Source organism: Schistocerca nitens, chromosome 1 (genome assembly GCF_023898315.1).
Source record: "Schistocerca nitens isolate TAMUIC-IGC-003100 chromosome 1, iqSchNite1.1, whole genome shotgun sequence".
Lineage (NCBI taxonomy): Eukaryota > Metazoa > Arthropoda > Insecta > Orthoptera > Acrididae > Schistocerca > Schistocerca nitens.
Window position 1 is genome coordinate 642,189,616 of NC_064614.1, and position 16,568 is coordinate 642,206,183.

General features: G+C 43.4%; 1 protein-coding gene across 2 annotated transcripts in view; it reads right to left on the bottom strand.

The window, feature by feature from the left end:
* Positions 1-16,568, bottom strand: part of LOC126258120 (phosphatase and actin regulator 4B) — a 781,085-nt gene that overhangs the window by 359,803 nt on the left and 404,714 nt on the right. For both annotated transcript variants that reach the window (XM_049955617.1, XM_049955616.1), the window contains exon 3: positions 13,020-13,148. In XM_049955617.1, coding sequence (XP_049811574.1) covers positions 13,020-13,148 — 129 coding nt within the window. The remainder of the gene's footprint in view (positions 1-13,019; positions 13,149-16,568) is intronic.

The window sequence follows — 16,568 nt, forward strand, 5'->3', positions numbered from 1 at the left end:
AAGGTTTTGGATGTGTTTCTGCAGAGATGAATGGTGACGTTTAAGTGGGTGTATAGTATAATTAATGAAATGGTATTGTATAGAACTGAAGATAATTGAGCTTTATGGGACAACTTGACAAAAGAAGGGATCAGTTGATAGGACACGTACTGAGGCATTCAGAAAAAAAAAATTAAATGCAAGAAATTATGAGGGGTAGAGGGTAATTATTGTTGGGGGAGAGTAAGGCTCGACGGCAGTAATCAGGTAGAAGTGGATGTACAGACATGACGAGACTTTCACGAGGACGGGGAGCTTGGAAAGCTACATGAAGCCAGTCTTCAGACAACAACTATGCCGCTACAGATGCAGATGTTATACGATTGATGGATAATGTCGGACGCTCTTAGTGGAAGCTCTGTCCAATATCTTGCAGTCGCAGTGTTTCTCTTTAACATAAACAAATGTAACATATTACTTCTACATGGGTTGACGGTCCCATGTGTTGCATTACACCACTGGCGATCGGTACTGCACTTGCAATCTGACTCATGAATCTTCCTCGTGTCTGGTCCCATATTAGGTAGGATTAATAGATGAGACATAAAGGATCCAACGAAGAGCTGTGCAGTAACTCACAGGTTTTTTTAGTCCAACGAATGCGTCACTGAGATTATAGCTATGTACCTAGTAGAGTAATTCATGACGGGACGGACCCTCCATGGTATGCAGGCATCACAAAGAAACAGAGACTACTGCATAACAGATGTACAACAAAAAATGGTTCAAATGGTTCTGAGCACTATGAGACTTAACATCTGAGATCATCAGTCTGCTAGACTTAGAACTGAAATGGAAATGAAGTCCCATGCTTCTTTACAGAGCGTAGAGGAACGATGCGGGAGACCCGCACCGCCATACTAGGCAAGGTCCTAATGGAGGTGTTTTGCCATTGCCTTCCTCCGACCGTAATGGGGATGAATGATGATGATGAAGAAGACGACACAACAACACCCAGTCATCTCAAGGTAGAGAAAATCCCTGACACCGCCGGGAATCGAACCCGGGACCCCGAGCTTAGGAAGCGAGAACGCTATCGCGAGACCACGAGCAGCGGACAGACTTAGAACTACTTAAACTTAACTAACCTAAGGGCATCACACACATCCATGCCCGAGGCAGGATTCGAACCTGCGACCGTAGCAGCCGCGTGGTTCCGGTCTGAAGCACCTAGATGTACAACAAATTATTGGGCTATGGGTAGACATGTTCATCCAATTTCAGTGGCACATGCGTAAATGAACTTAATGATCGAGAAAGCTCTAGTTTTCTTAGCCTAATTTGTGCGTGTGAATTCCTAAGGGACCAAATTGCTGAGGTCATCGGTCCCTAGACTTAGGCACTACTTAAACTAACTTATGCTAAGAACAACACACACACCCATGCTCGAACCTCCGGCGGGAGGGACCGCGCAATCCATGAAATGGCGCCTCAAACCGCGCGGCACCTAATTTGTTTTTGATTCTCTACACACTTCTGACATAAGAAGGTAGATGGGACAAGAGTATCATGGTTTATCAATTACTGATTCAGTTTCTTTTCCGTGAAAGTCATTTTGTTCTTTTGAATTTACATTTACACAGTTGCTGGTTTTACCCACTGTCGGTGACAAAATTCTGTTACTCCACAGCAGCTTATTTTCGACTTTCTAAAACTGAAGATCAACTCTGTAGTTCCTCTAATACTGAAGAAATGGTAACTAGTCTGTGATGCTCTCACTCTACCGATATCATGCGTCGTTCTTGACGTTTATTCAAAGCCTAAACAGGCAATGTTTACTATGTTAAACTATGATACTGGTAACAAAAGGTACTGAAGAACTATAAGATACCCGCTGTTATAAGCACATAAAAGACAATAATGGTAGCAACGTAACCTAAAGGCTCTATTCTCATTAGTTGGGCTAAAAGATGGTACACATTCAACGTTTATGCGTTTCGTAGATGCTCCAGCCCTCCTTTGTCTCGAATTTTGACGAAGTAATGAAATATTTTGTTTTCATCAGCGCTAAACATTTACTTCCTATATGTGAAGCGCGAAATACTTTTTCTCTCTGATGAAAACATATAACATACACCGCAGAACATGTTCTGCACGGCACTGACGTTGTAAAACTGTGCGCCACATAACCGCTGATAGAAACTGTTCTTCTACTCAGATGATGGGCGTAACACGTTCGAAAACTGGAGACAGCGATGAAGTGAAGATGTGACAGGTAGCATTGTTACGAAACAAAATGATTGCCTAAGTTTCTAATGCCGAAGTTATCGTTGCTTGTTTGCTCTTCGATGTTATCATCGGCTTTTACAATAGCTCGCAATGTTTCCTCACGGTTTCATTCACAAAACTATGATGACGCAATAACTGTGTGACTGTGAATTGAGGCTGCGTGAATAACAGATGAACTTGCGATAGCGAAGCCAGCGCCATCTCCCCGACACGATGTGGAAGCAGCAGTTAGCGTGTTAGCCGCTAGATGTCGTACAGGTGGTAGGTAGCAAAATGTTTCATACACTCGCATTCCCGTCTTGGCATTCCTACATACGGTATATCTTTTGGTATTTTCATCTTAGAAATTTAGTTCGAAGCTTCCACTGTGCAAGGACAATGTATGAGACTTTTTCTATCCAATTACTGCAAATTTCACGTGCTGACGTCTAATGGCAATTAGACATTTATATAGCAATATTTGCGGAAACGAAGCTGCTTCCGCGTTTGTTCTGATCACTGATGTTCCCGAATCGCGAATAAGGAAAGTAAATGAATGTTGAACACACATGTGGGGACAAGGTTAAGCCACTTAAGCTGAACACACTACAGATACATTTAAATCTAAAAGTCTCCTTGACTTTAGATAAATTCTCACTGATAACTACGACTGTGTGTTTTTCAAGAAGCCCCAGATGACTTCATGATAGGTGTAGCATTTTCGTGAGCAATAATGTCATTGGTATCCTGTGAAATCTATGAACTTTTAGTTTTTGAAATGTTGAACCACACGGACAGATAACTGCAACGTGTAGCTAACCTCAGTCCAATTCCATTCTCGCCTTGAGCAGGATGAAAATGACTTTACAATTCCATACGCACCATAAACTCTTATTACGCGGTTATACGATGAAGGCACCACAGCTGCTGCGATATTTATCTCTAATATTGGATTCCAAATCCACACAAGTAGAAAAATGGTTCAAATGGCTCTGAGCACTATGGGACTTCACATCTATGGTCATCAGTCCCCTAGAACTTAGTACTACTCAAACCTAACTAACCTAAGGACGTCACACAACACCCAGTCATCACAAGGCAGAGAAAATCCCTGACCCCGCCGGGAATCGAACCCGGGCGTGGGAAGCGAGAACGCTACCGCACGACCACGAGCTGCGGACACACAAGTAGATTTCGTGAGATCGACGTCACTTTAACTTCCAAAGAACCCCATTTAATTTCCCCACACATCTCTGTTCCATTTTCGTATGGGCCAGCTCTTATTTTGCCTTCGACGTCCTCCGTCAGACCTGCTTAATAAGGTTGGGAAACAGTAGCAAATTTAATCTAGGACTGGTCGCAGTAGAGCCTTATACACATTACCACAACGAGATTTTTGGCACAAATTTACGTTTTACATCACCTCCCTACTACATAGTGTACTTAATCCGATTATAGACTGCACATCGGAAAACTTCACATTGTAATTTCTGCGTATTTAAACGTTTGTAACAGTCTCCAGAAATTTGTCACTAATGCTATAAATTGAGAATACATGATTGTCTTTCTTCGAAGGAGACGACAACGACGAGCGCACTTATGCCACCCGTTAGTTACATTATTATGTTGGTACTACTGGGTCACTGCAGGCTGTTTCATTGGACGGGGAAAGGGAGGGGGGAGATGAAGGATGTTTCCGTTCCTCTTCGTTGCATTAATCAGCGTCCGTGGTTAGGGTTATTCTACACTGTGCCCGAGAAGTCCCCTACCCGTTGGTCAAAACAGTACGTCGTATTTTGAAATACTTACATATAAAAAGCATGTATCTAGCGAATCTGTACGTGCACTATCTGCCTTCCTTGACATCTTGTGGAATATCTCAGGAGTTATACCTCGGAAGGCTTCCTCAACACTTTTGCGCAGTTCTTCATTAGTATTATACCGACAATGAGCCCATGAGACTTGATTATTCCCCAAAACGAGGTGCCTTCAATGAAAATATTTGGGCTTCGTGGTGGTCATTTCAACAATGCAACTGGAAATGCTGCTGAACTGCGGCTCTAAATTGCTCATCAAGGAACTCAAGTACCTAAAGAGTAAAGTGTGCTGAAGTTCTATCCACACAAGATCCACTCCCTACGTTTCAAGTTGCAATATTAACCATGTTTCCAGCACGTCCAAAAAAGAATTTCCACTCACGTACCTATCAAAACCCATCGTGATGACTTCTCGGCCTGTATCATAACATGAGGGGCGTTTCTTTCCAAGATAATGGGGATTATCCTTCTTAGACCAAAAACCGCGGCCATTCTACGTAAACTAAGATCGACGATATATCGTATATTAGTCACTAGATAATTATCTTGAGCGAGACCGGGATCTGAAAACTGAGCGACGGCTATTCACGTTTCCTCTCCACCTGGGAAAAGAAAAACGTGGTCAGCAAGAAAAAGAAAAATTATTTCTTAAAACTTATGAGATATTTTAACGCACCAGAAGGAGCAGAAGAGTTGGAGGGCATTGTCGAAAATGATCAACGGATTTCCAGTTTATTATTGTTGTAGGCAATATTTTCTGTTATATTTCAACAGCATCTGTTGCTATTTTGCACTTCTGCTTCCCAAACATTTATGGAAAAGTATAATACTAACGTGTTATACTGTGGTACTTTTGAAATAACTTCGACCCTTGTCTATTCTGACATAAACAATGAAAATTTTAGAAAAGTCAAACACAAAATCGGAATCGCGTCTGCAAAAGCAGTGCAAATGTTACATTACCTCGTTTATGTAATTATTATTTCGGTATGATATAAACGCGTTTGCTCAAAAATTTATTGCTTAGTGTTCATCGAGTTTTGAAAAAACTCCCCTCATTTGGTAAGTCCATAAATAAGATATCCCAGTTATTTCTTTGCAACAACCGTGAATAGCACTTCCAAGTTTATGAGAATGAGCAGTGCTACAGAACCAACTATACTTTGGTGCACTGTATAAATCCCATTGTCATGTGTGTGTCTCGTTATCCTGTGATGGCGCACTAAGGTTTGAGTTCCGGGTCATATAACGTGCAGGACTTTGGGAAGTACGAATGCTTCCCGTAAAATGGATTATGGTATCGCATATAGTGTCTGCTATATGGGATATGGGATACAACTAGATTTTCACAAGGGAGAAGAATAATCTGGTTTTAGCAAAGAGAGTGGTAAAATAGGATACCTGTAAGTAATACACGAAGCTGCAATGAAGAAGCAGTAAGCTCCAGTTGCCACTTCGTGACTTACAGGAAAATTTCTTACTCCGTTTTCAACGAATTCTGTCGAATGTAAATGTATAAATTTATTATGGAAGCGCTACATCTGTAATTAGACTCCGACGTAATTGATCAAAAGTTATAACTGAAGTAAAAACGTCAAAATGATGACTCCACTCCGTCTCACCGTCAGAGTTTTGTTCAGGCTTGAAGAGATTTTGAAAGGTTTCAACAGATCTTTTTGTATCATCTATAATTTGGGGATGACAATGTAGTAATTCTTCTTTAGTCGCATGAAACAATACAATGAACTGAGTAATTTTAGGTAGAGTTTTGTTATACACCATCCAACTAACAAGGGAACCTCCCCATCGCACCCCCCTCAGATTTTGTTATAAGTTGGCACAGTGGATAGGCCTTGAAAAACTGAACACACATCAATCGAGAAAACAGGAAGAAGTTGTGTGGAACTATGAAGAAATAAGCAAAATATACAAACTGAGTAGTCCATGCGCAAGATAGGTAACATCAAGGAGAACATGAGCTAAGGAGAGCCGTGGTCCCGTGGTTAGCGTGAGCAGCTACTGAACGAGAGGTCCTTGGTTCAAGTCTTCCCTCGAGTGAAAAGTTTAATTTTTTATTTTCAGACAATTATCAAAGTTCAGGCACTCACACATAATCAACTTCGCTCTCCAAAATTCCAGGACATGTTCAGATTTGCTTGGACATATGCAGGATTTGACGGTCTACACACGGAAAAATTTGAAAACGTTATAAACATATGTTTTGACAGAGCACAGGGAAAACTGTACGACTGTGAAACTGTTGCATTCATTTGTTGCAGTTTATGTCACAAACTCTTATGTTTTCATCACTTTTTTGGGAGTGATTATCACATCCACAAGAAAACCTAAATCGGGCAAGGTAGAAGACTCTTTTGCCCATTCGCCAAGTGTACAAGTTAGGTGGGTCAACAACATATTCCTGTCATGTGACGCACATGCCGTCACCAGTGTTGTATATAACATTTCAGACGTGTTTTCCTGTGGAGGAATCGGTTGGCCTCTGACCTTGCGATCAAATGTTTTCGGTTCCCATTGGAGAGGCACGTCCTTTCGCCTACTAATCGCACGGTTTTGCGGTCCGGTCGCAAAACACAGTGAACAGAGACGTCAATGAACAAACGGACAAGCCGGCCGAAGTGGCCGTGCGGTTAAAGGCGCTGCAGTCTGGAACCGCAAGACCGCTACGGTCGCAGGTTCGAATCCTGCCTCGGGCATGGATGTTTGTGATGTCCTTAGGTTAGTTAGGTTTAACTAGTTCTAAGTTCTAGGGGACTAATGACCTCAGAAGTTGAGTCCCATAGTGCTCAGAGCCATTTGAACCATTTTTGAACAAACGGACAGATCATAACTTTGCGAAAATATAGTAAAATTTTCACTCGATGGAAGACTTGAACCAAGGACCTCTCATTCCGTAGCTGCTCACGCTAACCACGGGACCATGGCGCTGCTGAGCTCATACTATCCCTGATGTTGCCTATCTTGCGCATGGGCTACTCAGTTTGTATATTTTGCTTATTTTTTTCATAGTTCCACAGAACTTCTTCCTGTTTTCTCGATTGATCTGTGTTCAGTTTTTCGAGGCCTATCCACTGTGCCAACTTATAACTAAATCTGAGGGGGGTGCGATGGGGAGGTTCCCTTGTAAGTATCCTTAACATCAGACTGATAAAAATCAATATCTTGTGTGAAGAGTGACACGACACGCTCACGAACGAGCCAGATGGGTAATTCGTACTTTTAAGACTACATTGTTGAAAGCGTCGTGAACAACTACTTGATTCCCCAAATGTACAATGTCCAAAGTCTAAACGGCAGAAAAAAGGGATTTACCACGATAGATGACTGCAGAATTGCAGAGTAATATCAAAGCATACAAGATATCAAAAATGAAAGTATAGTTTTCTTTTCCCGTCCCTCGTTGACAGATATATTGAGTTCCGAGAAATCGTACGTATTCATTACTGGTTAATGAATATGCCACGAGGCTCAACGTACCGTTTCTTTTCCGCCTGAAACATTTCGTTACTCGCGTGTCTTCTTCCCGGCACACAGTTCGTGCCGGCTCGATAGTCTTCGAATTCCTCCAATTTTGTTGTCCTCAGTGGGCCATGTCGGTAGGGATGCGGAGCACCGAACATTTTATTGACACTCGCCATGTTTTCTTTCCCGCATACAGTTCGTTAATTCATTGCTTCCACATACGTTTTGTTAGTCCTCTCAATTCAGGCGCTGTACGCGAGCCAACATATGGCGTCATTTGTGCGGCAACGATACGTCTCCGACATCAATTGTTTCGACCTTACAAAACAGTTCGACAGGAAAAAGTAAATTGTGATATGAGCTGAATGGAGATGATATGCGTCAATTTAACAACTTGTCACACTATTCATACGATTTCAGACTATCTATAAATTTGGTCATTTTCTGTGTAGTGCAATCATCATGTATCAGATGGGAAACAAACGGTGTGACGACTTTGTTTTTCAGATAAGGTGAACTATGATTTGTGTTGGTAACGGTACTCCGAGGAGGGGCCAAAACATATTTCAAAAAAGCATTTATATGTAATGATAATCAGCAACCTAAGTAATTACTACTTCGTAACGGTATTGTGTCTCGACAATACCTGAAACTTTTATCTTGTTTACGAGGTGTGTGAGAAAAGTAATGAGACTGATAAAAACTCGGTCTCATTACTTCACTCACACACCTCTTACACAGACCAGATGTATCCGGCAATTTCGAGACAAATTTGCCAATTATTTTATTTTTCCCAGACAACAATATTGTCCCATTCATAGCATCCCTTCGACAATTATACACCGTCGAATTCGTTCTCAGTCTCGGTAGCAGCGCTGAAAGGCTTCAACTGGTACGTCCTTTAACATGTCCGTTACATTCCTTCGAATGTTTTTCAGAGTCCCAAAATAACGTCCTTTTAAGACTTTTTCAATTCCGGGAAAAGAAAAAAAGTCACAAGGACTCATATGAGGTAAATAGGAGGGCTGTGGAAACACAGGAATGCCTCTTGAGGTCAAAAATTCCGTGATGGAATTGGCCGTGTGACACGGGATTTTTCATGATTAAGCATCCACTTGTGTGGAATGTCCGGTCTCCCTCGATTCTCCCTTTCCCCGAGCCTCTCAACGACATCTTTGTAAAAACACTTGGTTGATAATTTGTCCTGGAGGAACCTATTACTTATACACGATACTCCTACCGTCAAAAACGCAAATCAGCATTGTTCAGCGACGTTCATCTTCAATATGTTGCAACCTTCTAGAAATGATATGTGCCAGTGAAAAACTAGTCCTCTTGATAAGGAATGTTCCCTTTAGGCCTGTTTCAACTTTTCAAAGATCGCACTGGCAGATTCCCCAAGTTTAACACAAAAATTGACGGCATAATGTTTCTCTAAATTACGCTGTTCCGTTTTCGTTGCACACAACAAACACACAACTTCACTGATAGCGCTCTGAGAAGTCACCTGATGGCTGCACAGGGGTTAAAACTCGGACTGAGCATCTGGATGGGATAAAGACAACCGGCCTACACGGGCGCAGTGTTGTCAGTCTCGCTACTTTTCTCACACAACTCCGTACATACATAAATTAATGTACCCCGCGATAGTTGCTGTCTTTATGTTCTGGTTTCTCTCGGGAGTTACTGTACGGATTTTGGTACTTCCACCAACAGGTAGACTGATTCGTGAGGAATGTCCGAGGGGCACAGGAGATTAGCGCTTGGCCGTACAACTGCCCGCACCAGTCCAGCGTGAGCTGCCGCTGCCAGGAGGCAAGCGCAAGCGACCACCGACTTCCTGAACGAACTGCGATGCTGGACATATCGGAATATTAAGCTGATAAGAACAGTTTTTTTGGTATTCTTGAGAGGTCTGGAGGGAAATGCGAGGCAACGTGTCACAGAAAATGCGGCTCTCACCAGACTGGCATTGCGGCAGCCTGAGTCAACGCCTCCGTAGTGCAGATAGTGTTGCGTGAGTGCACCGCCAGGCCAGCCCCGGCCAGCCGGAGACCGGCGCGGGTATGCGTCTGTATAAACGTGCAGGCCCCCGGTAGCGGAAAACCGCGTGGTATACGATGCGTATTCAAATACAGAGACAAGTAAAGAGGCAGAATACGGCGTTGCGGTCGGCAACGCCTACATAACACAATGTCTGGCGCAGTTGTTAGATCGGTTACTGCTGCTACAAAGGCAGGATATCAAGATTTAAGTGAGTTTGAACGTGGTCTTATAGTCGGCGCATGGGCGATGGGACACAGCATCTCCGAGGAAGCGATGAAGTGGGGAAGTGGGGATTTTCCCACACGACCATTTCACGAGTGTACCGTGAATATCAGGAATCCGGTAAAACAACAAATCTCCGAGATCGCTGCGGCCGGAAAAAGACCCAGCAAGAACGAGACCAACGGCGACTGAAGAAAATCGTTCAACGTCACAGAAGCGCAACCCTTCCGCAAATTGCTGCAGATTTCAATGCTGGGAGTGTCAGAGGCGAACCATTCAACGAAACCTCATCGATTCGGGCTTTCAGAGCCGAAGGCTAACTCGTGTACCCTTGATGACTGTACGATACAAAGCTTTACGCCTCTGCTAGGCCGATCAACACCGAAACTGGACTGTTGATGACTGGAAACATGTTGCCTGGTCGGACGAATCTCGTTTCAAATTGTACCGAGCAGATGGTCGTGTACGGCTATGGAGACAACCTCATGAATCCATGGATCTGCATGTCAGCAGGGGGCTGTTCAAGCTGGTGGAGGTTCTGTAATTGTGTGGGGCGTGTGCAGTTGGGGTGATATGGGACCCCTGATATGTCTAGATACGACTCTGACAGGTGACACTTACGTAAGCATCCTGTCTGATGACCTACATCCATTCATGTCCATTGTGCATTGTGCATTGTGCATTCCGACGGCCTTGGGCAATTCAAATGGTTCAAATGGCTCTGAGCACTATGGGACTTAACTTCTAAGGTCATCAGACCCCTAGAACTTAGAAGTACTTAAACCTAACTAACCTAAGGACATCACACACATCCATGCCCAAGGCAGGATTCGAACCTGCGACCGTAGCGGCCGCGCGGTTCCAGACTGTAGCGCCTTTAACCGCTTGGCCACCACGGCCGGCCCTTGGGCAATTCCAGCAGGACAGTGCCACATCCCACACGTCCAGAATTGCCACAGAGTGGCTCCAGGCACACTCTTCTGAGTTTAAACATTTCTGCTGGTCACCAGACTCTCCAGACATGAACATTATTGACCATATCTGGGGTGCCTTGCAACGTGCTATTCAGAAGAGATCTCCAGCCCCTCGTACATTACGGATTTAGGGACAGCCCTGCAGTAGTCACTGTGTCAGTTTGTTTCAGCACTACTTCAGACGTTAGTCGAGTCCATGCCACGTCGTGTTGCGGCACTTCTGCGTACTCGCAGTGTAGCAGTTTCTCTGGCTCGTCAGTGTAGTATCTCCAGAGTCCGTACAGGCCCCTGCCACTGGAGGAGAAATGCAATAAAATTCGTGCCTCATGAGAATTTGCCTGACGTGCACTGCTACACATTGGTTCGTGAACAAAACTGTAGCTGTACCAAGCTAGCCGGCCGGAGTGGCCGAGCGGTTCTAGGCGCTACAGTCTGGAACCGCGTGACCGCTACGGTCGCAGGTTCGAATCCTGCCTTGGGAATGGATGTGTGTGATGTCCTTAGGTTAGTTAGGTTTAAGTAGTTCTAAGTTGTAGGGAACTGATGACCTCAGAAGTTAAGTCCCATAGTGCTCAGAGCCATTTGAACCATTTGTACCAAACTAGTCGTACGCGTGTCGACTTACCATTCGAAGTGGGTGGGTGGCTAAGACAGAACAAAATTTACTCCATACAAGGGTGGTTTGGTAAGTGTGGTAAATTTCCATGATAAAATGGAACATTCCAGCTGCACCTTCATAGTTGGTAAGCTTGATTATTACAGGATCGCGTAAGGAATTTCAGCAATGTACAGCACACAGTTCTTCGTTAACAGCCGTCTGAACTGGCCAGTGTGTCCACTGCGATAGAAAATGAAAAAAAAACCAGAGTTTCGTGTTGTTATTTGACATTTTCCGTTGGGTGAAGTTCACGCGGACTGTGCTCTAACAATGAGAACCATCTACTTTTCGATTAATGAATTTAAATGTGCTCAGACAAGCACTAAATAAGAAGAAGAGGCCACCACAAAGGAAACCCCTGACATAATCAGTGATAATAAATACAAATTCGTGAGATTGCTCAGTTTGTTGTCATATCAAATTAGCGAGTGCATAATATACTGCGTGCAGAATTGTCTGTGAGAGAGCTGTGTGGTCCGCACCTCGTGGTCGTGCGGTAGCGTTCTCGCTTCCCACGCCCGGGTTCCCGGGTTCGATTCCCGGCGGGGTCAGGGATTTTCTCTGCCTCGTGATGACTGGGTGTTGTGTGCTGTCATTAGGTTAGTTAGGTTTAAGTAGTTCTAAGTTCTAGGGGATTGATGACCATAGATGTTAAGTCCCATAGTGCTCAGAACCATTTGAGCCATTTGAGAGAGCTGTGTGTAGGGTGAGTGCCGCGATTGCTGACAGTCGACCAAAAACGCATCGGGCACAACGTTTCAAGAGAATGTCTGGCACTGTTTAATCGCAATCCGCAATACTTTTTGCCCCGATTTGTGATTGTCGATGAAACGTGAATACATCATAACACATCGGAGTCAAAACGGCAGTCAAAACAGTGGACAAAGGCTGGTGAAAGTGCACCGAAGAAGGCAAAGGCCATTTTGTCAACCGGTAAGGTGGTGGCCGCTGTATCTTGGGATTTCCAAGGAATAATCCTCATCGACTATTTGGAAAAAGGCAGAATCATAAGTGGATCATATTATGCTTCATTGCTGGGTCGTTTGAAACTTCGGTTGGCTGAGAAAACATCAAGCTTGGCGCGCAGAAAAGTCTTCTTTGACCAGGATAATGCGCCACACCACCCATCAGCGCTAACAATGGCGAAAGTGCATGAATCGAGCTTTGAATTGGTTCCTCATCCATCCTACTCACCAGACTTAGTCCCACGTGACTTCTTCCTGCTCGCTCACCGGAAACTGTGGCTTGCTGCGTAGAAATTTTCATCATATGAGGAAGTGATAGTTGCAGTCAACGAGTATTTTGCAAAGTTTGATTGAACCCATTTTTACGACGGGGTAAAAAAGCTGGAGGATCGCTGGACCAAGTGTATATTCCTCAAGGGGACGACGTCAAGAAGTAAGTTGAGTTGTTGACTAAACATGTTTTCTTGTTTGTTTTTTTACGAAACTTATCAAACCGCCCTTGTACTCTGCCGCTCTATTCTAATTGGACGCAAACCCTTGTGGCGACTGACAGTAACAGAGTGTGATTTCTTGCTGGTAATAATCGCTGCTTTAGCAATCGTCAGCTTACCCGTGAGGCTGGAGATGGGCGTGGCAGCAGGCGCGGAGGCGGGCGGCGAGGGCGTGTCGGCGGCCAGAAGGATGCCCTTCTGCACCAGCTCGTCCCGGTTGGCGCGCACGCTGATCTTCCGCTCCAGCGCTGCAACATCACAAAACACCGCACGTCCGACGTCTTACATCTGATAGAGGCTAGTTTCCGAAGTAAGTTAAGTCGTCGATACCGCTTGGCAAACAATGAAGCTGTCAGCTTTCAACCTAAGCTAGGTCTCTGTCTGTCACTGCAAGCTACATTTAGAAAATAATATAGATCCAAAAACATTTTTCATTGTTCTGTTTTGTTTCTGTTCGCACACACGCAACTTCAGAAGTCACTACAACAGCACATCATCGGACGAAACCAATACAAAGCATCTGACACTTGCAGACTGTCTGTGTGTGTGAATTCCTAAGGGATCAAACTGCTGAGGTCATCGGTCTCTAGGCTTGCAAACTACTTAAATTAACTTATTCTAAGAACAACACGCACACCCATGCCCGAGGGAGAAGTCGAACCTCCGGCGGGAGGGGCCGCGCAATTTGTCACATGGCGCCTCAAACCGCGCGGCCACTCCGCACGGCGCAGAGTGTCTGACAAATAATGAATCTACTATTCAATTACTGGTATCGTCATATTCGTTATTATTATTTGAGACAGAATGATTACAAACAGAGCAATCACATTTAGAGCTAACATAAGCATATCATCAGAGTGATTACAAAACAATGATTTCACAAGAATTCAAAAATCTTAGCAGTAACGCACGCGCTATCAAATCAGAACTGAAGAGTTTCCTCACTCCTATTCTCTCCAGGAGTTCATTGAAAAATTAAGCTGATTCCTATGTCATATTGTTTATTGCGTTTACTTAAACTTATGGCTTGCATTTTATTTGATCTGATATTACTTTTATGTTGTAATTTCATGTACTAACACATTCCATGACGGAAATTTGCTCCTACGGAACTAGACGTGTAAAAAAGAAAAGAAATGAATACTCCTGCAGAACATAGTTTTTGAGAAGCACCGTCACCATCAACGCATAGCCTCTAATAAGGGAGATGGGATCAGTTCTAGGCCTCTCTACAAATAAAGGTTTGGCTTTTTATGAGACTATTAAAGGCCACATGATCACACTCATCATCACATGATTGAGCAGCTGTTGTTCTTTCATATCATACCACAGTTATATGCCCTTAGTTACATCCCTGTTACTGTCTACACAAATCGAGGTATACTTTATGGACACTTAACTGAAACTGTCGTAACAGCCCTACCTACAATTACTTTCATTTCCATTGGATTTTCATCAATACGACTACTGTAAATATCGGATGACCTAACAGATGCAAGATGCTTGTAAGTGTAGGTTCAGTTACGTGTCTTGTGTGTGATCGGTTATTCTTAATACACAAGACAAAGAACTTACAGTTTTAACAGTGATTGGGAAGAGCAGTATTGTTTTGTCGAATTCAGAGATTTAAAATTGATGAATTCCGATTATTAGATCTGGAAATCCAACAATACTACCTTTAAAGACAGAAATTCTAATTCTAACTAGAGAATTTTTGAGCAGAACTTGGACTAGCAGTTAAAACTGATGTAACACTTGGACGACCAAATCAAGGAATATGTACAATAAACCGTCCTGAATTATTATTTGGTCAATGTTCAGAAATTTGTGGAGCAAATCGAGTAACAAATTTTACCAACTGTAACTGAAAGAACTTTAATAAATATAAACGCTAAATGATTATCTAAGATAACTTAACAAGCTGCTGAAAGCATAGTGCAACGTTAGTCCAAAAAAAAAAAAATCTTTTGGGCAGATGTAGGGAAAGAGAGTGGAACGAGTGCTGAAGGATGGATTATGGGGCTATGACCATCGGGTTCCTCAACACTGGACACGTCAGAATTATGGGCGAAGCCATTTTGAACCACAAAGAAGGTGAAACACAGGACAGGCATAATGGGTGTTAAGATTGAATGATCAGAAGATAATAGGATAAAGTAAACGTGAGCCGAGAGGGATTGGAAGGCCGCCGCGAACTGTCATGCGGCGGAAGGTAACCCCTGCCCCCGACCAGGCACCTCCACCCGCTGTACCATGTCAGCGTAGTCAACAAGTCGCTTATCTGATAGCACGAGCCCTAAAACATTCTAATTTAGACTCGTGCTATGTCAAGGGTCAAACCAGCGCTCCATCCAGGGCCCATGAATCCACATTCCCTTGTCGCCTCTCTATCGGTCACACCAATCTCACACATGGATACATACTACAAAATGCTGCCCCACACAGTTGTACCTATTATGATCCCTTGGCTGTCGTCCATATACTGATTGAGTCTCATCTTCGCTCCTAGACGGCAGTGCGGTGGCAGAAGGAGGAGGAGTACATAAGAACTCTGTGAAATGGATTATCACGTAAATCAAGGCTGTCCAACGGGGCGCCCCCGCGTCATGGTGCCCGTGATATGTTCTGATATCTCCTGGCGCTCTACACAAGTACATTCCTATTCCGACGACTTATAATATTAAATCTAGTTTCAGAACAAAATTGTCTTTTGTACTCTCAAAGCTGTGCTCACTATTTCCCTGAACAAACAGTAGACTTCAGTTATTGGGAATTCGAGGCGGAGTCACTTTAATTCCAACAAAGCTTTACCGCAAACAATAAGTTAGCTCTTTTTTTTAACACAGCTCAGTGTACCAATAACTTCATCCTGTGCAATGCCTGTGGCGCTACACAGTATAACTTGAGAGTTTGTGAGTGTACTTTCAGCTATGTGTTTTGTATGTGATCTATTGTTCTTAATACAACATGGCCAAAAGACAAAGACAGTTAACAGGTTTATTATTATTATTATTATACAGATTGTGTCCCCATCACCTTAGGCATGAGTTAAATGTTATATTTTCACCAGGGTGAGGTATAAGACCGTTTTGGTGCAAATGGCTCTAAGCAGTATGGCAAATAACATCTGACGTCATCAGTCCCCTAGACTTAGAACTACTTAAACCTACCTAACCTAAGGACATCATACACATCCACGCCCGAGACAGGATTCGAACCTGCGACCGTAGCAGCAGCGCGGTCCCGGACTGAAGCGCCTAGAACCGCTGGGTCACACCGGCCGGCTAAGACCGTTTTAGGAAGGAGAGTATTAGAATAGGCCATCTGCAAGTATAAAGAAGCAATGAGCATGACTTGCCACTTTACGAATTATAGAGAAACATCTGACTGTTTTCAACTTATTCTGTCTACTGTAAATGGATCAGTTTATTATAGAAATCCCAGGGTAAGGCTATAGTTTTAATTTAACTAGATAATAAAGACGAAAACTTGGAATGTAGCTCAAAATGGTGTCTCCTTGTCACCATTATTTTTGCAGATTTAGGATATATTTATATCAGAAAGCTGTCAACAGATATTATTTGTATCATCTACAATTTGTCGATGTCAATTTTCAATTCTCTTTTAGTAATATCCTACAGTCGTTCTTCCCGCGAACCATACGCGAC